Source organism: Sciurus vulgaris, assembly GCF_902686455.1.
Source record: "Sciurus vulgaris genome assembly, chromosome: 18".
In the NCBI taxonomy this organism is placed as follows: Eukaryota; Metazoa; Chordata; class Mammalia; order Rodentia; family Sciuridae; genus Sciurus; species Sciurus vulgaris.
The window spans coordinates 33,492,308-33,516,873 of NC_136479.1; the positions used below are offsets into that span (position 1 = coordinate 33,492,308).

At 54.7% G+C, this 24,566-nt stretch overlaps 1 protein-coding gene across 2 annotated transcripts in view; it reads left to right on the plus strand.

Moving 5' to 3' along the window:
* COL26A1 (collagen type XXVI alpha 1 chain) overlaps positions 1–24,566 on the plus strand; it is a 144,423-nt gene that overhangs the window by 23,535 nt on the left and 96,322 nt on the right. For both annotated transcript variants that reach the window (XM_079121823.1, XM_079121822.1), the window contains exon 2: positions 21,889–22,011. In XM_079121823.1, the coding sequence (XP_078977949.1) occupies positions 21,889–22,011 (123 nt within the window). The remainder of the gene's footprint in view (positions 1–21,888; positions 22,012–24,566) is intronic.

A 24,566-nucleotide genomic window follows, 5' to 3' on the forward strand; every position in this document is an offset into this window, starting at 1 on the left:
TTCAGAGCTTGAAATATGTTGTTCCAGGCCCTTCTAGCTTTTAGTGTCTGGGTTGAGAAGTCTGCTGATATCCGTATTGGTCTCCCCCTATATGTAATCTGATGCTTTTCTCTCGTGGCCTTCAAAATCCTATCTTTATTTTGAATGTTAGGCATTTTCATTATAATGTGCCTTGGTGTGGATCTGGTGGAATTTTGTGCATTTGGTGTTCTGTAAGCCTCTTGTAATTGATTTTCCATTTCATTCTTCAGGCTGGGGAAATTTTCTGATATTATTTCATTGAATAGGTTGTTCATTCCTTTGGTTTGTATCTCTGTGCCTTCCTCAGTCCCAATAATTCTTAAATTTGGTCTTTTCATGATGTCCCATAATTCTTGGAGATTCTGTTCATGATTTCTTACCATTTTCTCTGTTTGGGCAACTTTATTTTGTCTTCATTGTCTGAGGTTCTGTCTTCCAAGTGGTCTAGACTTTTGGTGATGCTTTCCATTGAGTTTCCTTCATTTCAAGGAATGAAATTATTGTTTCCTTCATTTCAAGGATTTCCATTTTTTTTGGTTTTTTTTTTTTTTTTTTTTTTTTTTTTTTTTGAGAATCTCTGTCTCTTTGTTGAAATGATCTTTTGCTTCCTGCAGTTGCTCTTTGAAATGCCTATTGGTATTATCATTTATCGCCTGCATTTGCTCTCTTATCTCATTCTTTGCTTCACAATCATCTTTATCATGTATAATCTGAAGTTCTTTCTGACATTTCTCCTACCATACTGTCATTGGATTCTATTAATATAGAATCTAGATTTGTTTGGATCATTTTCTTCCCTTGTTTTTTCATGTTGTTCATGTATCTTCCCCTCTAGCAGAGCAGATCTAGGATATTGCAGATACCCCCCTATGGGCTTATAGTGGCCCTATAGGTTTCCTAAACTTTTTCTTTAAGGAGGAGATCAATATTAGCAGTGCCCAATTCAGACACTATGCAATCCTAGACCAAATAGCTCCTATGAGGACATTAATAATATTGTCATAATAAGCAGAATGAGTTCAATTATTATCTTCAGTATAACAAACAGATTTGCAATAAGGTTTGCAGTTTGTAATGAAGGACAAAGAGGATGCAGAGGGATGTAGGATGTAGCTGTTAATGGGATAAGAAAAGAATATACAGAAGTTCTAGATAATAGAAAGGGTGAGAGTATAATCAAAAGAAATTGGTTGTTAGCATGCCAAAAGGGAGAAAGAGACTCTGAGGGAACAGGTAAACAAAAGGAAAAGAGAGCAAGAAAAGTAAAGAAACAAAAACTTAAAATTGTTCAATAAGGAGAAAAAAGAAAATTGACACTGTAACAGTCATATAGTATTCAAACCTCCCAGTCTTCAGTGGCCTGATGTATGAGAGGTACCTGACAGTGAGCTTCAGGTCTCCAGCAGGCATCTCAGGATGGGATTTGCCCCACCTAAAGATGGGAGCTATGGCTTCCAGTATTATCTAAGATGGCTGCTCTGGCTTCCAAATATGTTCCAAATGGGGAGCTGCAGCTGGGGGTGTGGACATGGTCAGCTGGAGGTCCTGGAAGTGGGGTGCAGTTTGTTGGGCAGGGGTCCTGGAGGTGGGGTGTTTTTGGTGTGGTTGCAGGATCCTGGAGGCAGGGTGCAATCTGTCGGTCTGGGGGTCCTAGTGATAGGGAGCAGTCGGTCTGGGGGTACTGGTGGCCGGGAGCAGTCAGTCAATGTGAGGACCCCAGAGGCAGGGAGTGATCGGTCAGGCTAAGGGATCCTGGAGGCAAGGCTCAGTCAGCGGCAGCCATGTGTAATCAAACCTGCAGGCACTGTGACAGAGAACTTCCAGGCAACAGCAGGCAGCTGGCGCTCCACAGGACGTTGGTGATCAGTTTGCTGACTGCTGTCGGATGATTGGGAGGTGAACCTCGGGCGGTGGGTGATGGACAGGTGTAAGGCAGGTGATGGACAGGCAAGAGGCAGGCAAATGGTGGGTGGTAGGCGCCTGACAGTGAGCAATCTGCACTCAAAAAAGGTGTTGATATGCCGGCAGACTGCAGGTGATCACAGTAGACAATTGGGGTAAACAGCAGGGGATCGATAAGCAGCAAAAACTGCCTCACCAAGAAACAGATATCCTCTGCTTGAAATCCAAGTTATGGAGCGACAAGAAATGCAGCCTCCCTCTAGTCCACCAACTTGAATCCTCTCAATTGGCTTTCTGTGGGATTATTCTACATCATGCCCAAACTCTCTCCTGGTCGCACAAATTTTCTTCTGAGCTGGGCTGATGGAAGTGAGATGTACAATCTAGGAATCTTGGAATCACTGTTTATCCACATTCCTAAGCATCTCTTTTGTGTGGAGACCCTTTCTCTACTGCATTTCAGATCTGCTGTTTTTTATTTACTCCTTATTGTGATGAAGCGCATCCTGCAGTAGCTTTCTGAGAAAGTAAGACTTTTGCCCAAGTCAGGCTGAGAGGTTCCTTAGCTTGTCTCTAGGAATTCATACCTTCTATTAACTTCTAGTCTCAGTAATTCTTTATCTTTCTGCCCAACTTACCTATACCTTAAATAATATGTCTTTCTTATTTGATATTTTAACCAGCATCATGAGTGCTGAACCAAGAAAGGTTCAAGGACAAGATTTAGGTAGAGGACAAAAAAAGGAGACTCTCTGGGGAAGATGAAAAGCAGCCCTTCTGCAAAGTCTCCAGGGGAGGGAGCCTGTCATGGGACAGATGCTGTCTGTGCTGGGCCTCTTGGGTGCCAGGAGCTGTGGGTGATCAGGGCAAATGCCACAGGGCCCAGGAGCTCCTGTGGGTCAGATACCCACTGGGAGCAAACACCCAAGGTGTCTGGGGCTATCGACCTCAGCCTGATCTTAGGACAACTTAGGACATGTATGTGAATGTGTGAGTGCCTGACCCACTGTCCTCTGGGAAACTGGGGCACTGGTCCCTCTCCTGGAGCAGGACGGCAGTTTCCAGGGGTCCTGCCTGGAGTGAGGTCATTGTCTACACTGTTCCCACCACAACAACTTTCTAAAGCCACTTTTAAAGAAGCCCTGGGCTTCTTTATAATTTTTCTATTCTGGGATGATGATGTGCCCAGAGAGGGCGTGGAAGCTCCGAGCCACACCCTTCACTGCAGACCTCGCCCTCTGCAGGTCTTCCTTTAGGCTGTTCCCAAGTGGTGGCCTACCTGTTAATTGGCAACAGGGAAAAACAAAAGCAGATAAACAGAGAGAACCCAAGAGGCACCAGTGGGAGCCGATGGAGAAGGGAGACTTTTCCAGAGGTTGAAAATCACTTCTCTGAGGCTGTGAGGCCTCCCACAGACCCCGCGGCCCCCCCCCCCCAGGATTCCGAGCCCCTCTCTCCTACCCGGTGACTTCAGGGGTCCACCAGGACAGCGTGCCCCTCCTCCGTCTCCTCTCTGGCCTGTGCCCCCTGCCCTGCCTCTCTGCCCTGACCTGCTAACCAAAGCCTTCTGTCCTGGGGTCAGCGTTGCCTGGCTGTGGTAACAGGACCCTCGAGGGGGGACAGAGCAGTGGAAGGAAGGGGGATGGGCGAAACCCCGCCCTCCCAGCCAGAGCAGATGGTGAAGACAAACACACTTGTTTGCCTCTCTGGGGCGTCTGGTTCTGGGCCGAGGTTGGAGTCCTCTGATCTTGGCGTTGCTCACACACGACGGTCTGTGGGTGTGTGTGGTGGGCTGTGGGTCACCCCCTTTTTGCTGGAAACACTGGGGTCTGTCTGAGCATCTACCTTCGGGCCTGGTTGTGTCAGAGCTGCGGTTCATCCTGGGCAGCTGGTGAGACCCGTCCCCAGGCCTGGGTGTCCTGGGGGAGTGTCAGCGAAGGTCCTGCTGTGCGACAGCTGGACCCAGGAAATTCCGAGAGCAAGGCGAGCTTCCTTGTCCTGGTTCCCTTCTCATAGGTTTCTGTGTGACTCCAGGAGGGAGCCAGCTCCACATTTGGACTCCATTTTGGAGGCCTCGGAATCTCTGTGGGCTCCGTTTGGAATTTAGTGATAGCCTCTGTAGTTTGAGACTGACCTGCTGCCTCTGATAGGGAAACGGGGCTAAGAGACCAGGAGGGACTTGTCCCAGGCCATTCAGCTGGGGAGTGCTGAGCCAGGGCTGGAATCTCGTGTTTTCTGACTTCACATCCTGCGTGGTGCCGCTCAGCGTCTGCATTTGGAGGGGAAGGGTCAGAGGGTGCTAGAATATGGTGTCTTAGTGGAGAACTCCAGGTACAGCAAGGCCAACAGACCAGGAGACGATGCCACTGAGGTGATATTTATTACTCACAGTCGGTGCCCAAGAGGAGGGGTGTGCCCAGTGGGTCACAGGGGGAAGCCCTGGGCTGCCAGGAGGCAGAGGGAGGCAGGGAAACCTAGTCAAGACCTTTACTGTGGTTTCCGCAAGAAGGAAGGGCCAAGGCCGGGCCAGCAGACTCAGGACTGGCTGGCTTGGATAATTTCAGCAGGCTCCGGGGCCTGGGGGCTGTCCCTAGCTGTCTCCTACCTGGCTCTGGGGCAATTAGGGTGGTGGCTAGTGACCTGGGGTGCTTGAAAAAGGAGGTGGTTAGCGGGGTGGACTCTGGACTGATGGGTCTGTGTTCAAAAAGTGCTCCCCTGGGAGAGAGCCAGGGGACCAGAGCAAGGCGACTCGGGGGCCTTACCAGGCTGTTAGAACTAGGTGTGCCAGGTTTGGGCCCAGGCGGCCGATGTTGAAGCATCGTTAGAAGCACAGTGCGCACGGGGTCCTGTGAGAGCCCGCCACTAAGCGCTGCCCGGATGTGGCTGCCGTCGCCCAGTCGCCGACGTGGACCGGTCCAGACCTCAGGCCCACAGTTTTAGCTCGGCCTTGAATTATTTGCTAATCCCTCCTCTGTTCCCTGTGCTCTCAGTTAGACTATCAACCCGGCAGCTAGAGCCCAGGCCCGCCCTGCGCCTGGACCATCCTGGAGCCCTAAGCACAGGGCGGAGCCGTTTGCCTCTGCGCTCAGTAGGTTCGCGCGCCTCTTCACGATGAGCCGCGGGCCGCGTGCTGCACGGGTCCTTGTGTAGATCTGGAGGTGGAGGAACGGGAGGCCACCCAGCTAAGAAGGGCAAAACCGGGACTGGAACCCAGGCTGTCTGAGCCCGTGACCTTGACGGCTGCGCAGCATGACCTTGAGCATGGATGACTGAAGGAGGAACCAAGGCCAGGGTGACCTGGCCGCAGTCCACCCAGAGTGGACAGGGCCCTGGGATAGGAGTCCAGTGGGGCGGGTGGGCAGGCTCTGGGGAGGGACGTGGCCCAAGACGTGGGCGGATGGAACCGATGGAGGAGAGAGGACGTTCTAGTAGAGTCAGTGACAAGGCAGGAGGGATGTCCCAGGTTGGTGACAACAGCAGGAGCCACCCGGGAGAGTGGGTCTGTGATGTGTGTCCACCTCCTGTTCCCACAGTCCCCTTCTGGGTCCATGGTTATGAGCATGTGTCCTCTGTGCCAATCAGGGACCAGGATTTTGTACACCAGGCTGAGGATGATGTCCGGGAACCCCAGGGAGGGTGACACACGATGGGAATCCAATTCCCGATGATCTGAAACGTGCTTCCCTCCACGGCCTGGCGTCACGCTCCTTCCAGGCAAGGATTCCGGGCCCAGCGTGGCCACCGACACGGGAGGCAGAAGAGTAGGCCCCACCACGCCCACATCCTAACCCAAGAGCCTGTGACCGTTACCCTGTGTGGCAAAAGGACTTCTCAGATGTGACTAAGTCAAGGATCTCCAGTTGGGAAGGCCATCCTGGATCATCGGCTGGCCCAGTCTGATCTCAAGGGTCCTTGTAAGGGTGGGGCGGGGAGCAAGTCGGGGGAGGTACGACCTTGGGACCAAGAGTCTGGAGCCATGTGAGGACTGGCCTCCAGCCAAGGAAGGAGGGTGAATTCCAGAAGCTGGAGAAAGAGCAAATGGACTCCTCTCCTGGAGCCTTTGGAGGGAATCCGCCTGGCCACAGCCTTGATTAAAGTGCACACGAGACTGATTTGGGTCTTCTCATCTCCAGAGCTGTCGATAATAGATATGTGTCATTTTAAGTCACCAAATTGGTCGCCACAACAGCAGTGGGACACCATTACACCGTGTCCCCTCTCTGAACCACACTCCTGTGTGAAGAATGGTCACAATGTCCTCGTCCTGATTCTCAAGTCTCTGAGGATCAGAAAGCAGGAGGCCAGGTCTTCTCGGCTATTGGGAGGATTTTCTGTCCCCATAAAGCAGTTTCCAGACCTCACTGTTGTCTGGCTCCAAATGTCCCGTTGTGAGGTCCCCTCTGAGGGGAGAGAAACTTATCCTGAGGAATTCTAACCAGAAGCCTGGCAAACCCACCCCAGGGCTGATTAAAAGAAACCTTTCTGGGAGGAAAACAGCATCATTAGTTTTCTGCTTTTTATGTCGGACCATGGGGGTGGCCTGGTTCAGAGCATTCTGCAGCCTGCTGTGGATTTAATTTTCTGTTTTGATCCCACGGAGAAACCCACAAACAAGCAGAACCGCAGGAGGCAGGCCCTGGAGCTCCCGGGAAGCTGCGCAGAAGCTGGCTGCTCCCTGGCTGGCTCCTGGGAATTGCCCGCTGCGGGGGTTCCTCGGGGGAAAGCCCTTTAATCAACAGGGCTGCAGGGGAAAAGAACTTTGCAGGGACAAATCAAGAACCTGAGACAGTCTTTCCCGCCGGTTGCCGGGGAGAGCTGTAATTCCTCCATGCAGATTGCCGGCCTTTCTTGTGGGCAGCCCAGTGGACACACAGGCCTTGGGCGCAGCAGCCAGATGAGATGGGGGAGTGAGGGGAAGGTGGGCTCCTTCCACCTTCCACTGGAGGGACATCTGCCTTTAATCACTGCTGAGAACAAAGGAGGCCAAGTAATTGCTTGCCACTGACCAGGGGCAGCTCGGGTTTCAGGCTGCAGCCATGGCCGGGTGGGGGTCTCAGCCTCCAGGTCATCATGTGCACAGGAGCTGCTGAGAAATCCTTCCGGTACCAGCTCTGTCCATATCTTGCCCTTGCTTAAGAACCCCCGGAGGGCTCCCCATGGCCTGGGCCCCGGCTCCGATCTCCTGGTGTGGCCCTCAAGGCCTCCTGTGGTTGGCTCCTTCCAGACTCAGCCTGGCTTCCCTCGCCCTGAACTGGCCACTCCAGCCCAACACAGCCCCTTGGACGATGCCAGAGCTTTTAGGCCTTTGCAAATGTCTTCTGTTCTTGACCCTGGCCATCATGGTAGGTCACAAGAGCAGGATTTCTTGTCTTCCAGAAGAGACCTGGGAGGCCTGGACCAAGGTGGCAGGAACAGGACAGGGTCGGAGAGATGCCATGGAGGGAACGTGGAGCCTGTGGCCACTAGCCACTGGGCTGAGGAGAAGCCTGGACAGTGGTGTTCTTTGCCAAGAGGAGGCCCGCGGGAAGAGGAGCCTGGCTGGACGTGGGATGACACTCACTGGACAGTGTCTGGAACCTTCCCTGGGGGGTCTGGAACGGACAAGCTCTTTTGAGGGGGCATGGAGGGAGAAAGGAGGCTTGTGGGACTTGGGGGACCCCAGAATCTTGAACGAGAAAGCAAGCCGGGAGTTGGGTGGTGGGGATCAGGACAGGGAGACTTAGGAGACAGGGGACTGAGGAGGTCGTGTCGGGAGACCCTCAGCTGGAGAGTAGGTGCAGCTGGTAGAAGAGAGGGGCGGGTGGGGCAGGTAGGGAGCCTGGGAACGTGGCCGCCCCTCTTGAGAACAGTGGCCCCCGAGAGGAGGACAAAATCTGGGATCGTGGAGTCTGGGAGCCCAGAACACATGGATTGCTGGAGCAGGAGTCAGTGAAAAAGAGACGTGAAAGAAAGCTTAGAAAACCAGGGTGCCATGCTTGTGGTTTGGGGGTGTTCCTCAGCCTCCAGGCTTGGGGAGCTGCTGGGGGGACAGGCTGCAAGACGACGAGGCAGCAGGAGAGTCGAGAGTGCAGACAGGCAGGAGCTGGGGCCAGAGGGGCTTCCTGGGAAGGCCTGGGGAGGCTCAGCCTCACCGAGGGGCCTTCCTGTCCCACATGGCTTCCCGAAACCACCAGTCCTTGGGGACACCCGGGTCGTGTTGTGTGCCTACGTCGCCTCATCAGATTTCACGTCTCCTTTTCAGCACTCATGCCAGTGACCATCTGAGTCTGATGCTTAGATAGGACTCAGTGTTCGTTGAACACATGGCTTAGAATTGCCCCAGCCTATTGTTTAACCTTTATTTTTTGAAAAACCAAATTAAATACAGTGATGGGCCCAGCCTTTGTTGTATTGTGTACTGGGTTTCTATTTACCAGCACGCTCATGTAAACCACCATTCAGACCCGCGTACAGGACCTTTCCAGCACCCAGAAGGCTCTGGTGTGCCCAGGCAGCACCGCCAGAGCTGATCATGAGTCCAGTTTCATCACTATTCAATAGCTTTGCTTCTTCCTGTACTTGATGGACCCTGGTGGGTCTGACTTCTTTCTCTCACATGATCTCTTTGAGAATCGTTTATAATATTGAAAATGTGTGTTTTTTATCTTTATTTTTTGGAGGCACTTGGGATTGAGCCCAGAGATACTCTACCATTGAGCTACACTCCCAGCTCATTTTTATTTTATTTTGAGACAGGGTCTCACTAAGTTGTCCCGACTGGCTTTGCACTCTGGCTTCTCCTGCCTCAGCCTCCCAAGTCGCTGGGATTACAGGCGCCTAACTTGGTTTGTCCTCTTTTTGGCTATGGGGTTGTCCCTTGGAGATTTCCACACTCTAGTCACATTCCTGTTGGTGGACAGCTGAGTTGTTTCCTACCTGATCCACTTCACAACCTGTGGGTGGATATGGGCTGCAGAATGTCAGCTTGAACCTGGCATTTTAGAAAGTCTAGATTAGAGGTCACTTTGCCAAGTTCACCCAGGGACTCACGCAGAGCAGGCATGAGACTCTTCCTAATTCACAGCCCTGTGATTTTTCCCCAACAAATGAAATCTTCTGACCTTCCTCAGCAGCCAAGTCCAGCGGGTGGTGTCTCCTAGTGGATGCATGTGAGCATGATCCGAATTGTCCACGCCCTGCGACAGCAGGTCATGGAGGCCCGAGCAGGCTCCAGGGTGGCTGAGTTCTCGCTCCCGACTGGCAGTAACCACTGCAGCCGCCTCTGCCTTTCTTGGGAGCCTGCCTTGAGCCAGACCCTGTGCCAAGGACGCACCTGCTGTTCACCTTGCCCTTCCTACTGCCTGTGTGGGCCTTGGCAAGCCACCGGGTCCCCTCACAAATCATCATCACTCCCCAGAGCATCCTGAAGGTTCTGGAGGGGAGGGCGTGGTCTGAGCCCTTCTTAGTAGCTCGCTATTGGGTGGCAGGGTGATTGGCAGTTGGGAGGTGAGGCTGCTTCAGCTCTGGGAGGCCAGCGAGTGTCCTGAGCTTCCCCAGCGGAGGGTTGCCCGTGGGCCCCACGATATGCTCCAAGGGTCACAATTACCGTGAGAGACGCCGATGAACACGGCAGACATTCGGATGACGAGGTCATCTTGTTCAATTTCTAGTTCCCACTGGGAGGTGGATTATGAATTCTGATAAAACCAGCCACTTCCTGGGAATCTAGCCACAGCCACCTCAGTGCTGGTGAATTACAGGGTTGAAACGCTTAGTCCTGCCAGTGAGTCTCTGAGGGACCGTCATGATGTTACTTTCACACCTGGGGAAGGGGCTCAGAGAACCAACTCCTCCCGGATGTCCCAGGCCATCCCTGATTGGCAGGAGAGGGACATGAGGGAGGAGGGAGAGTCAGCGGCCCTGGTGGAAGTCCATCAATGCCCAGTTACTGTCTCCTGGCTGCTTTGGGTGCCTGGGAAGCTGGCTGGCCCCTCCCTAAGCACATGGCTGGTCATTGCTGCTGTCCTTTCTCACGGGCACCCGGCGGGGGGCGGGGACTTCACCTTCATCGACAGTCCTCTTGCTAAGGCACTTCCCTTGTGACTTCAGAGGTGCGCTCCCGTGGGAACCGAGCTAGTGGTAAAATGTACTAGAAATCGAGAGGGAGACTCATAACATGGTTTTCCACTCTGCAGTGAGTGCACAGTTCTCTCTTCCACTTCCGTCCCTCCCTCCCTTCTTTCCTTTCTTCCCAAATGCCAGACGCCGCTGCCCAGCTACAGGTTGAACAGGCTCTGCTCTCTGGGACCTCGGGACATGTGGGTGCCCCTGGTGTTAACAGTGGTCACCACTATCCAGGAGGAACAGCAGAGGTCTGGGAGGGAAGGTCACTTGAGCAGGATGGAAGAAGGTCGGTGTCCCCTGCGAGGCAGGTGGCCTGGGGAGACTGTGTGACCTGGGGCCGAGATGGGGCAGGGCCTCGTGTTTCAGAAGGAGAGAGGCCCCTAGAGGGCCCGGTGGGGCTCCTCATGGAGACCCTCAGAGGTTGGTGGCCCGGAGTGGCCTTTGTCCCTTCCAGGCCTTAACCCACACTTCCTTTGTTTAGTCACTGACCGGCGTCGTGGGCTCACCTGGGGCCAGGGGCTGGTCAGAGGAGCTCAGGGGCTCTGCCCTCTGGACGCAGCAGTTGGATGGGGTGGGTGCAAAGCACACATCCGCACATGCGTCCCACCTAGGTGGCTGGAAGTTGTCACCCAGTCCTTGGTTTGGGGACAACTTTGCAGACCTGGGGATGCTTCATCACGTCAGGTATTTGCAGGACTCCCTGCCTGGGGAGTGGGCGCCAAGGGCCTCCCTGGTACTTGGCTCCTGTGGGCGGTGGGAACCTGTCCCCAGAGGGCTGGACAGCGCAGACTATTCACTCGCTGGCTCCCCGCTGCGGGGCTTCCGGGAGAGAGGTGGCCTTGCTCTGGCCCTTCTACCCCCACGACCTCAGCCTAAAGGGCTACCTAAAGCCTCTTCCGGCACCAGGCTGCCCTTCCCGCCCCACGGTCTGCAGGAAGAGGTGAAGGAAGAGTGCTCCAGAGGGACGGTCCCACCCTAGCGCACTGCGGTTCTGCCACTGGGCCCCGCCCACTCGACTGTCTCCAGCTGGCAGCCGGAGGAACCAGAGGGGCTTCTCCACGTCTGCCCCCAGCTGCGGGGGGCTCACTGAGCTGCCAACCCCTGAGCAGCGCTGCCAGCAGGGAGAGGAGTCAGGTCAGGGGAGAACAGAAGGTGCGCTTCGGAAACAGCCCGTTGACTTCGGAAGCCCTGCTGGCGTCTGAGTCGCTTCAAATTCTCCTGGGAATCGCGGACGTCCTTAGAGACAGCTGTGATTGGCAGGGGTGCCACCAGCTGTCCCACGTTCGTCCCCAGAGCCTGTTCGTTTGGACTCTGGGCCAGACCTGAGGCCAGAGGTGTGCTGCTCAGGGAGGGATTCACCGGGCTGGGGCCACGGGGGGTCCTCGGTCATGGCGCGTGGGTGTCGAATGCCAAATTCCACGATCGTTCCTTTTCATCGGTCACATTCCTCAGATTCTTATCAGGGTGTTTTCTTCTTCTTCTTCTTTTCTTTCTTTCTCAAGTGAACACTGGGAACCAGTCTTCCTGCTGACTGCAGGAAGATGGGAGAAAATTAAAAGCAGGAGTCCTGGCTTCCGCTGGACTCTCACCACCTCGCTGTGCCACCGCCCCGGGGGCCCTTTTCCTCTCTGGGTCTCAGTTTTCTCACCTGTAAGAAGGAGGCTGGGGCAAGATGAGCTTCCCAAGACCCTGCGCGGTGCAAAGCCTTCATAATCCTGCAGCGGAGTCCCCCGAGAGATGCTTCCAGGAAACCCGATACCCAGAACAGTCCCCACGTCAGGTCCCAGGGCGGGAGATGCTCTTGACACGGTGGCAGAGGTGGCGGCAGAGCTCAGGCAGGGCGGTCTTTCCACGTGTCCCCTCCTTCCTGGGGGTTTGGCCCACCCCCCGAAATGTGGCAGCTGAGTCTGGCATTCTGAGTTCCAAGGGACCAGGCAGTCGAGGAACATTCTGGTGAGTTTGCAGCCTCGGGCTCTGCAGCCTGCCACACGGGTGCGGCCAGACCAACGTCCCCTAATAACCGAGGCGGTAACTAGCACCTGGAGCCCTCGTTCAGTTTTGTTGAGCCGGGTGGTGGGTTCTCGGTCCTGGTTCTTAGATCCTGGGAACCGAGGCGCAGGTGCGGTGAAACCCACCGAGGCGGACAGAACTGGGAATGGAGATTGCTCTGCCCACCGGCCCATGTCCCGGCCACAGCCCCCAGCCCAGGTGCGGGAGGCGGCCCGGCGGCCAGGCAGCGAGTCTGGGGCCTTGGATGCCATGGAGGCTCTGTGAACATCTGTGGAAATGGCGAGTGGAGCTACCTCGGCTCCTGCTATTGGAGGGGCAAAAGAAACTTCTTTCTACCCCATGAAGTTTCCATACTCGGTCTCCAATGGGAACTGAAATCGATTACAGAAGAGGCTCAGATACAAGCACCCAGGAGTGTAAACCCCAAAACTCGCAGCAGGGCCAGATGGCTGAAGTTGAAACACCCTCTCTACAGCCAGGAGGAAGGCGGGGCTGAAGGCAGCTTGAGAGAAGAAGAGTAATCCCCGCAGCTCAGGAGGCTGAAGCAGGAGGATCACGAGTTCAAAGTCAGCCTCAGCAACTTAGGGAGGCCCTAAGCAGCTCAGCAAGACCCTGTCTTTAAATCAAATATAAAACATGGCTGGGGATGTGGGTCAGTGGTGAAGCCCCCCTGGGTACAAAAAAAAAAAAAAATAGTAAGTGATTTTTAGGGGGGACAAATGGACCCAAATAGCAGGCGATGGCCAGGGACAGAGTGTGCCTGGGCTCTGGGCGTGATGTCTGACTTTCAGTCTGTCCCTCCGGGAGGTGAGGCTGGTCTTCCTGAGTTAAGGAGGTTTCGGTAAGGAGATTGAAGGCCGCTATGCCTCTGTGGCCGATCGACCTTCAGGCGAGTGAGGGAATTTGAGGGGAGCCCTTCCCTGTATCTGCTGCTCCCCTGGGGTTCTTAGCTTAGAGTCTGAAGCAGAAAATTTGGGGCCTCAGCCTCACCCAGAGCCAGCGTGAGAGTCGGAGGCTAAGATGCATGTCATGGAAGCCAGACACTCACATCCCAAGAACCTAAAACCCTCCACCAAGGGGCTGGCCACGCTGGAGCCACCGGACCTTCACCCACCCAGATGCAGGTGGACGGGGCTGTCCTGGAAGGTAATCTCATGGGAGAAAAAGTGTACAGACCACCTGGGCAAAGAGCCCAGTCTCCTCTTGTGATAGAAGAGGGGAGACCAGGCAGGGCTGCCTCCAGTCTATTCCCAGGACCCTGTTCCAGCACCGACCAGCTGCCTGGTTGCCATCCATGAGTCACCTTCATCCTGATATCCTCGGGAGACTTCAATGGCCTCCTGGTCTCACATTCTCATGCCTTCACGGTACTGTTGGACGGTTGCTCATTGAGTGAGCATGTTTTCAGACACGCTTCTGACATGGGCTTAAACAGCAAGGTCATTTAATATTCTACCCGTGAAGAGGCGGGTGCCTCCAGCGTTGGCTAACAGAGCGGCACTACATGCTCAGGTGTTCGGCTGCCTGCCCTCCTGACTGTAAGATGGCTGCCACAGCTCCAGGCATCACATCCTCACAATTTTGTCCAGCTTCTCTTCTTGCACAAGATAAAGCCCCTCAGTCAAATTCTTACTTGCCCAGAAGGGAGTGAATAGCTCACACCTCAGCCACGGAGATGATAATCTTGACCACTTTTTTTTTTTTTTTAACTTTCTAAGGTCCAGAGTCTGAAGGAATCTAGGGGTCAGTCAGAAAGGAAAGGGGAAGAAAAGATGACTGTTGGGGACTTGAGTGTCACATAGGAGAGATTAGTCATGCACCTGCCTCCCTGTCCCCAGGGTCCCTGTTGAAGGAGTGTCCTAGGTTGCCTTTTCTGGGCAGGCGACCCTCCTCCATGGCTGACTTTAACAGGGGTGAGCATTTGACCCGAAGCAACCCCTCTCTAGGCCTGCTGGGGCCTGGTGTGGATGGGCAGCCGATGCTCTGTCTGTCTCTGGAAAGAGAACAGGGAGACTTGGTGTTGGTTCTCATCAGAGCTACGCAGAGTGCAGGCTTGGAGGAACTGGGAGCTTCGGTCCAAAGGCCAACCCACTATGTATGTGGCTTATTTGTTTGTACCTGGGATTGAACCCACAGTTGTTTTGCCACTGAGCCACATCCTCAGTCCTTTTTTTTTTTTTTTTTTAATTTTGACACAGGGTCTCACTAAGTCCTTAGGGCCTTGCTAAGCTGCTGAGGCTGGCCTCAAACTTGCCATCCTCCTGTCTCAGCCTCCCAAGTTGCTGGGATTACAGGCATGTGCCACTGTGCCTGGCTCTAAGTGTACATTTATTTTGGGGTTAAGTTACTTAACTTACCTGGTTTTTTCTTCTATCAGGAATACAGATCTTTCTTGTGTGGGTTTTCACAGACTACAGGAAGGACACATAGCAGGGGTTTGGCACAGTGTGGGGTCACAAAGTGTTCTATGGTTTGGCATCCTGGTGGCACTATTGGGAGGTGGTGGAACTTTCAGGAGGTGGGACCCAATGAAAGGAACTTGGGTCACTGGGGGCATGTTCTCAAAAGGGACTGTGGGGTTCTGGTCTCTCAGTCTGTCTCTTCTTCATGGCTCCTGATATGAGGGGTTTATCCTACCATGCACTCTCCCCAAGATGGCTGCCTGACCTTGTTGGAGGCCTGAAGCACTGAGGAAGCCTGACCTTGCACTTGATTTTCCCAAACTATGAGTTAAACAAACCCTCTCCCTTTATAAAGTTAATTGCCTCAGGCATTTTGTTGCAGTAACGTGAAGTCGATCGACTATTACAGTGTTCAATCAACATTAGTTCTCTCACGACTGCTTTATTTTCTGACTCCCACAGTGTGGATCAGGATATTTCTCTTACTTTGAGGGCCATCCACATCCCCTGGGAAGCCTGTCACAAATGCATATTCCTGGGCCAACCCCAGAGAGCTTAAGTGAGTTGGTGGCTTTGAGAGATAAACCTTTTGAGAAAGACCACAACTGCTGGGTTCTGTCCTGATCCTGAATGCACAGAGAGCTCCAGTTCCTGCAGAGATCATTCACAGCCAAATGCGTCAGGGCCCACGGTGGACACTGAGGACCATTGGTGGGGGACTCTGTACCGTTCGTTTCCAGAACAAGTATCTAGGGTCTTCCTGGTGCACGGTAGACACTCAGTAAAAACACTGCTTGGTTCCAGTTCTGATGGGGGATCTGGGTAGCCACAGTGTGGGCACATCACTTAACATGTGGCTTCTCTAAACATGCAGGGGCTGCCGATCCCCTGGGGAGCATTTGGTACCATCTTTTCACATCAGGATGCTCAAAACCACGTGGTCTGTTCTGCCCAACCACACTCCCTTCCTGCCCCGTAGACTGGGACAGTCAGCACCCGATGGGGACCAGCCTGCTGGGGATCCTCTCATGGCCCTTGTGGGGCACCCAGGTGGGGTGGGATCTGCAACCCGTAGCCCCGGAAGGTGCAGGTGATAACGGAGCTGGAGGAGCAGATGCGCTTCCGGCGGGGGGGGGGGGGGGGGGGGGGGCCTGCGCAGTGTGCGGAAGCTCTGTGTCTCCACCTCCCTCACCCTTCAGCACTCGGTGGGGGGCCCGGAACCCCGTTTTGCATTTTGCAGAATGATTTGGTCGGTCTTGCTGCAGGGGTTTGGGGGATGGTTCTTTCCCTCTAAAATTCCGCCACTGGCCGTTAAGCTGCTCGCTGAGCGTGCCTGGAGATGACTAAGGATGGAGGGGAAGCGCAGGCAAATCCGCCCGCCTGCCCCAACACTCTTCCTGTTTGGGGGGACCCTAAAAACCAGCCAGGCCTTGGTGGAACGCACACCCAGTTACTCCCACGTGGACAAACGCACAACCCTGTACGGTTGTTTAGGTGGGTGAGCGATGGAGAGGAAGGTCAGGGGCCCTTGGTCCAGACAGACTAGGGGTGGCCCTTGGGGTTCTCCTGATTTGGACCCAACTTGTCCTCTGCCATGCCTGGCTGTGGGGCTCCCTCTGCGAGCACCTTTGTGGACCACGTCTGCTTCTCCTGACGGGGCTCAGCCTCCATCCAGCCTCTGCCAGCTTCCTGCCACCCCCTCCTGACGGGTTCCTTTCCTCTTTGAAGGTTTGTTTTCACCTCTTTTCCAGTAGACAGGGTCTCTGAGCTCCTCCAGGGCATGTGCACCTTCACCTTCCACCTGGCCTGCCTCTGCACCCCTTCAGGACAGGCATCCCCTACAGCCCTCCCGGCCCCTGGGCGTGACCTGCTTTTCCTGGGGCAAGACCTCCTTAGTGTGCATGGAAGTCTGTCCCAGAAGCCTCCTGCTCTGACCCAACCCTGAGCCTTCACAGGGCCACCTGAGCAGATCTGGTCTGGTTTCCCTGCGCAGCATCTTGGGAGAGAAAACTGGGCCTCCCAGGGTCCTTCTCCTGCCACGGCCTTCTGCTTATTTCTACTAAACCTGCAGGGCCTGTTCTCTGGTGTCCTTATCACGCCCTGCTGGAGAGGCCTATCTGAATCTGAGGGCTGTCTTAGTCCGCTTCCTGTTGCTATAACACAATACCACAGGTCAGGTAATTTATACAGAACAAAGGTCAACTGGCTGTGGCGGCCCAAACCTATAATAGCACCACTCAGGAGGCTCAGGCAGGAGGACTGCAGGTTCAAGGGCAGCCTGGGCGGCTTGTCAAGACCTTTTAGAATACAGAGCCAAACTGGCTCTTGAAGCTGACCTGCTCTGGAGAGAACCCTTTACCCCATGAATGGCTCCACTCTCATGACTCAATCACCCCCTAGAGGTCCCGCCTCAAATGCCATTAACAGACAAACCTGGGGACTAAGTTTCCAAGCCATGAATTTGGGGGATACAGTCATAGGGCAGCAGGGGCCTTGAGCCCGCCCTCCCACACCTGGCCAAATCCTGGGACCACGGAGGTCCCCTGCTGAGGCCCGCCTAGACCTGTCACCCCCTGCTCATGGGACCGTGTCTCAGACATCGCATCCAGGACACTAGAGGCCAGTCTCCTGCCCTGCTGGAACTCGGGGCGGACCCCTGGTTGTCTGTAGAAGCAGAGCCTGAGGTGGCCTCTAATGTGGGGACATTCAGGAGGGATGCCAAGTAGGACTTCCCCATGGAAGGGAGGGGAGGAAATGGGAATGAGCAAAGGGAACCAGGCTGAGACTCTGGCTCCCCCCAGAGCCCTGTGGCTGGAGTGGCCCCAAGTTGTCCTGCATCAGGCTCAGGTGGCCTCCTCAACCACATACCGACCTGTCACCAGGTGTGGCTGCCTGGGAAGGAGTGGGCATTGGGGCAGCCGAGGCGGGACCTGGAGGCGCTGACCACTGACCCAGGGCTTCTGTTGCAGGGGACCTGGGAGGCCTGCAGGAGGCATGCTGAGCGCATGTTCTGGTAGGGGCTGGAAGCTGGCTCCCCTGGCCAGCGTCTCCCCAGGGACTGGCCTGGGCCCTTGGGGGTACATTCATGGCCTGACAGCTGTCCAGGTTTCTCATCTGTTGGACTGCTGCCTTTGTTTAGACTCGAAAACTGGCTTCTCCAGCCGAGCTAGTGGGCAAATCTGGCCTTTCCATGGATCCAGAGGGTTGGCCTGGTGATTAGAACAAGAGGTGGGTGGGGGAGGGGCCTGGGCCCGAAACTGGACGCTCCAAGCCTGGAGGTGACTGTGCCGGGTGGGCAGAGCCAGGCACGCAGCACAACCTTGATCTGCAGCTTTGGCTGAGGGAGGGACTGCATGGAATGCACTCAGGGTCCCAGCAATACACCTCTACAGTGGGGCCTCCTCTTCCTGAGGAGCCCGAGGTCCTCCCAAGTGACGTGGGCGGCGACGGAGGCATGCACGGGGTCCCACACAACAGGAGGTGGGAGCCCTTTCCTGGCTGAGCAGGAGCCCAGGAGGGGAAGAGCCCTGATGGAGACCGGTAGGATGAATGGTCGATCAAACAGAAGGAAGTGAGCGGACTGTCCGGGCACAAGGCGACAATGTAAATGGCGAGACAGAGCCGGCTGGCAGTGGGTAGGAGCGGGCAGAGAGCAGAGGCCAGGGAGCGGGGGGCGGGGGGGGGGGGTGTGGGTGTGGGAGGGGGTGTGGGGGGGTGCGTTCCCGAGGGCGCCCCCTGGTGGCAGGCAGGGGAGCTTACAGGGAGACACCCCAAGAGGCGGGAGACCAGGAGGGTGAGGCTGGTGTCCAGGAACAGACGAGAGTCAGGTGGTCAGGAGCAGATTTGCCCCGCCTGGTGGCATGGCCGGGAGACAGAAGGTGCATGTGCTGGAGGAGCGGGCGGGGGCTGGGTAGTGATGCTCTCAGTGCAGCACCGGCGGCAATTGTGTGTCCATCCTGTGGGCTCTGGTGACATGACCACTGTCCAGGCAAGTGGGCGCACGCAGTGGGGCTCAAGGGAAACACTGAGGTGACTCACCGTGGGGGCAGAGCTTGGAATGAGGAAATGGGGCTGGCTTAGACTCGGCTCAGGGTACCGGGGAGGTAGGGGACACATGAGATCGGAGGGAAGTGCTGGCTTGGGGAGGCCTTAGCCCGAGCCCCAGGGATGGCTGTTCCCGCCCCTTGGGAGGTGGGGCCACCCCTGCAATGGCACCTCGCTGGGTGGCAGGCAGCACCACAGATGGGGCCCTTGGTCGTGTTCAGAGGTGGGCGTGGACCCTGGGGTGTCCTGAAGGTCCCTCCCTTCCATCGTGACATGATATCCTGAAACCACTTAGCACTTGTTTTCCCTACGGACCTCAGTTAAGGACTTCAGTGCTCCGCCAAGTGACCGAGTCCAATGCTTAGCGAGGTGAAGACCCCTGTGGGAGCAGCTCCCGCCCTGCCCGTGGTGGCGTGGGTCTCTTCTCACAAGGAAGGGGATCTGGGTGGAGGCAGATCAGCCTTTGCTGTGTGCCTGGGCTGGGAGGGTGTGCCAGACCGCTTTCCACCGGCAGGCATTCTGTAATCAGTGAGTCCAAGGTCAGGGGCCAGGGCGCGCGGTGGGCGGCGGCATGATACCACCCAGCAAGCAGAAGACACAGGACATGGGGACCCTGGCAAGGAGGACATGCAGGTCCCGTGACCACCGCCAGAGACGAAGGGGGTTTCGAGTTCCATCTGGACGGGCCCAGAGCCCTTTCTCCACGCCTCTGCCCACAGTCTCCCTTGGTCTGGGCCAGGTTTGGATCGTCGGAAGCCATTTGCAGTCTGTTAAGAGCTCGGATGTCTAGAGATGGGGATTCGAGGCTTCGGAGAATGTTTTCTGATCCACGGCTCATCTCACCTTGGCGTTGCTGAGGCTGGATTTGAACTTGAGATCCTCCTGACTCAGCCTCCCGAGCTGTTGGGATTATAGGCATGCACCACCACGCCTGGCAAGATTTTGAAAATTTTTTGATGAAAGAGCATACATAATATTTGTTCTTTATATCTATGACTTTTTTTTCTCATTAGGAATTGTCTAAGCTTTGCCGATAAGATTTTTTTTTTTTTTTTCAAAATGCCTGTGTTTGGGTTCTGTTGATTTCTTTTTAATATGATCTATTTAATAAATTTTTGTTTCCATTTTATTAACTCATTTCTTCTCCTATTTTCCCATCTTCTAATTAATATTTCTTGCTACTTTCTTTTTATTTCCTAGCATTTTGTTGGATTGATCAACTTCGTTTTACTCTTTCCTTTATTTTCTTGTTTCTACTGGATGGCTTGTCATTTTTACATTTTCATTCTTTGCTTTCTAGTATTTATCTTTAAATTCAAAACAAATTTAACCATATATTTTTTCCTATTACACTTAAAGTGGTGCAGCTTCTATATTCTTTCTTTCAACATGAAAGAATTATTTGCAATTTTAGTTCCCTTTTAACTCCCTCTCTTTGTCATCTTCCATGTTGAAATCACTTTTATTTTAGAGCTAGGCTATTACTAAATCTTACTATTGTTTCTTTGTCCATAACTGCTCTTTGTATTGAATATGTTTTTTCTATGTCCTTTATTTTGTTTTGTTGGGATGCATCCTCCAGTGGATCTTTCATAACAGGTAACTAGTAAACTTTTTAAGCCCTCGAGTATCTGAAATCTTTATTTGGCCTTTGACCCGGAAGGGTAGTTTGGCTAGGTATAGAATTATGGGTTCTAAATATTTCTCCTTAGCCATTTGAGACAATTTTATCATGATATTCCTGAATCTGATGTTGCTGATTTAAAAATCTTATTTAAATTTACTGTAGATGGTTTGGTTTTTCTTTTCTTTCTATGGCATTTAACATTTTCTCATCATCCTGATTGCTCTGAAATTCTACCACGATGGCACTCAGAGGCACTTTTGACTGAGGAACTGGTGTGTTTCTTCAGCTCTGGGAAGTTTCCTTTGTTATTTCTTCGCGTGTCTGCCTCTCTGACTCTGGTCTGCCCTTGTAGGGCTACTCCTCAGTAGGTGCTGGCACGTGCCTAACTTAGATCCCTCAGCTTCCCCCCGCCCCCACACGTTTCCTGTCTCTTTGTGCCTTGGCCAGGCCTGCTGGGACAATTCGCAGCTCAGACTTAAAGCTGGTCAGGACATCTTTACCTGTTTGCATTCTGTTCTTCAATTATTCTTATTTTCATGGTCATACATTTGATTTCTAAGAGATCAAAATTTTTTATTTCGAAATTTTTATGAGTGATACACTTCTCTCTTAGAGGACATTGATTATGCTTGCAAAAGTTGTCTCTATATATATATATATATATATATATATATATTTTTTTTTTTTTCTTTTCTCTAGAGGCGTGATTTTATTGCCTGTGGAGTTGGTGCCTTTCTTTCATGGGTTAGACTTTTTCTTTTAATCAAATAATTTCCATGAGTTTGTCTCTGTTTACTAGACTTTGGGTTTTGCCAAAGATGAATGGGGAAAGAGAATTCAGTGATCTGAACTTAAAAGTGTCCCTGGAGGTCACCAGCTTGTGAGGCACCCACTCTGACCACACCTGCCAGTGGGCAGGTGAATCCAAGGCCTAAATCCTGGTACCAGCAGGGATAGGTACCCAAGTCCTCCCTGTCTGGCTCTTTCCCCTAACCAGTCCATCCTGCCGGCACCTGGGGTATCTCCCTTACCCCGTATCTGCTGCTCCTCAGTTGCTCCCACCTTAGCCCCTGGTGTCTCCCTGAGTGTTCCTGGCTGTGCTTCAGATTAGTCACTTTGCTTTCTATCTCTTAAGTACTCCTCAAATATTCTGGTCCAGGGTTTCTTGTTTTCCAGGATTTTTTTTTTTTTTTTAGGTGTTAGGTTTCCAGGATCTGGTGGTGGTGGAGGGGTGGGCCTGCTGGCCATCTTGATCCAGTCCCTCTCCTTCTCCCCTCCACTGCCTGGAGCCTTTTCCTTCCCTGACTCCATCCTGTCCTTCACCCTTCTGCCCACTTCTGATTGCACACAGGTCCCTGGACATGCCTTGGTGTCTCACCTTGATGCCCTCACCCGTGCTCCTCTCTTCTCTGCCAGTGTCACCCCTCTCATGGCCCCCAAGGCGCCTAACCCATCTTCAGTGCTTGCCTGGTGGCCTTTCCTGGGACCAGCCCCGTTCCGCTGCCTGGTTGCACCAGCACCCCATGTTCTAGCAGCTCCGTTCCCCTCCTCGCCTGACCTCCCCTGGCCCCAGGGAGGGCCGTCAGGGCAGCGGTTTCCGGGCTAAGTTGATGCCAGTGCTCGGAGGCCAGCTGGTGTGGGTGAGCTCCCTTTCCCTCGGACTTGGGCAGTGCGTCGTGGTGAGCCCCCACCCCAAGAAAATGAGCGCTCCAAGTTTGTGAGGGGTCCCCCTCCTCCAGCACCACAGCAGGGCTGATGGGACTTTCGCTTTCCCCACAGGCACTGGTGCCATCACACGGTGACCCGGACGGTGTCCTGCCAGGTGCAGAATGGCTCGGAGACAGTGGTCCAGCGTGTGTACCAGAGCTGCCGGTGGCCTGGGCCCTGTGCCAACCTCGTGAGGTAAAGGCCCCTGGACTGGCCCGCTCTGCCCTTTCTGTTCTTATGAATGAGTCCGACCCAGCACAGCTCTAGGGGAGGCTGGGTTGATACAGAGTCGAACCCACACGTATGGCGAACCTTGTGTGTGCAGGGTGCAGGGTGGGTGAGTGTGTGCGTGTGTGTCTGCACGTGCACAAAAGGTGAGAGGAGCACCGAGATAGAACCTCAGGACTCAGTGGGTGTCGGACTGGCAGAAGACCTCCACAGTGAATGCAGACTGGGGACCAAGGGAGCGGGGAGGAGCCAGGTGTGGCTGCAGACCCAACCAGTTAGCTTTGGCGCTCCCGACTAGCATATGGGGATGGACTGGACTCTCAGCCAGGCTCACTAGCCACGCCCTCTCAGAGCCCCGCCCCTCAAACCACATCCTCGCAACCCACCCTCGGGGAGTCCCGCCCCTACAGCCTCACTCTCTCAGTCCCACCCCCACAGCCCTGACCCACAGCCTCGCCCTCACAGCCCCACCCTAACAGCCCCGCCCCCACAGCCCCACCCCCACAGCCCCACCCTCACAGCCCCGCCCCCACAGCCCCACCCCTACAGCCCTGCCTTCAGTCCCACCCCCACAGCCCCGCCCCCACAGCCCCGCCCCCACAGCCCCACCCCTACAGCCCCGCCTTCAGTCCTACCCCCACAGCCCCACCCCCACAGCCCCGCCCTCACAGCCCCACCCTCACACCTAGCCCTCCCAGCCCCACCCTCCCAGTCCCGCCCTCACAGCCCCGCCCTCACAGTCCCGCCCTCACAGTCCCGCCCCCACAGCCCCACCCTCAGAACCTAGCCCTCCCAGCCCCACCCTCACAGCCTCACCCTCAAGCCCCACCCCCACAGCCCCGCCCTCAGTCCCACCCCCACAGCCCCGCCCCCACAGCACCATCCTCACAGCCCCGCCCCCACAGCCCCACTCTCACAGCCCCGCCCTCACAGCCCCGCCCTCCACACTCTCACAGCCCCTCCCTCACAACCCCGCCCCCACAGCCTCATCCTCACAGCCTCACCCTCGCAGCTGCGCCCTCACAGCGCCACCCTCAGAGCCCCTGTCCTGGCTAATAGCAGGCTTGTTGTTTTGTTTCTGGAAACGAGGGGTTGAATCCAGGGGTACTTAACCCCTGTGCCACATCCCCAGTCCTTTTTACATTTTAAGACAGAGTCTCAATAAACTGCTTCAGACCTTGAAATATTGCTGAGGCTGGCCTGGAACCTGCGATCCTCCTGCCTCAGCCTCCCAAGTTGTTGGGAGTACAGGCAGGCACCGTCACACCCGCTGCAATCGTAATGTCCTTAACTTGGGGTCCTTATATACGAGTGTTTTCCTGCAGCCCATTCTGCCAGGGGAAATGGCTAGAAAAGTGGAGATGGAGATGTCCAGTTTAAATTTTAAGCAAGAGAGCTGCTTGCCAGAATGAAGAGAAAGATGTGGACCCCCACCTCTTTGACCGGGACACCCCCATGGTCCCCAGGAGCTCCAGTGCCAGCCCCTCCTGCCTTTCTTCTGATCAGGGCCTCTCGATCTTCTCGACCTTGCGAGCAGCCTCTGAGGACAGAGGTCTTCGTCTGACCCTGACAGGGAAGCCTCTGGTCCTGCTCGCCCAGGGAAAGCCAGCTGCTGGCCCTGGAGGTCGGACACTGGGAAGGGAGGCCACATGTCCCTCACGCAGTTCTGACCCCCGGCAGTCCTGCGGTGGGCACGGTGGAGTCCAGTTCAGCACTGGCTCTTTTCCAGATCTAGAATTTAACTTTAACAAGCCAATACTGCTCCAGAGCTGCGAATGGACAGAGGTGGGTGGCCTGTGCTCCCAGCCACTCGGTGGGGCTGAGGCAGGAGGATCCCAAGGGGATCCCAAGTTCAATGCCGCCTGGACGTTTTGGAAAGCCTCCGGAGGGCGGGGGCTGTGGCTGGGGGCGGAGCGCCTCCTGCCCTGGGCGCGGGCCTGAGTTCCATCCCGAGCACAGCTGGAGAGCTGGCGTCTCTGGGTTTTCCTAAGAACACGTGTGTAGTGTGCACACGCCTCCACGCCTGCCCTGGTGTGGCATTTGGCTTAGAAGAGGAACAGGCAGGCTTCCCTTCCCTGAAAGCCCTCAGATAAAGGGGCCGGTGGCCTGGCTCTCTTAATGCCACAGGACGCGATGAGGTGTCTGTGCTTTTGAAATACAGTAATGCCCCAGCGTAGAGAGGGTCCAGCTCACTCCCAAGCCGCCGGCCTGGACGGAAACGTTTTCAAAGCATCAGGAACGTTCACGATGGTCCTCTTAGGACTTAGCAGTGATCTGAGCGATGTCCCCCGGCACAGAGGTCCTCTGTGTGGGTGTCTGCTGGCCTTTCAGGAACTTCTGTCCGTAGGGTAAGGACAGAGGTCAGAACGTCCAGAGAGAGCAGACATGCATTTATGATGGGCTTCCCCTCCCCCCCGCAAGCTAGCAGGAACCTTATTAATTACAGTTCCTTGCAACTTTTCATTTCCAGTCTTTTAGAGAAATTCCCTTTTTTTTGGTACTGGGGATTGAACCCTGGGGAG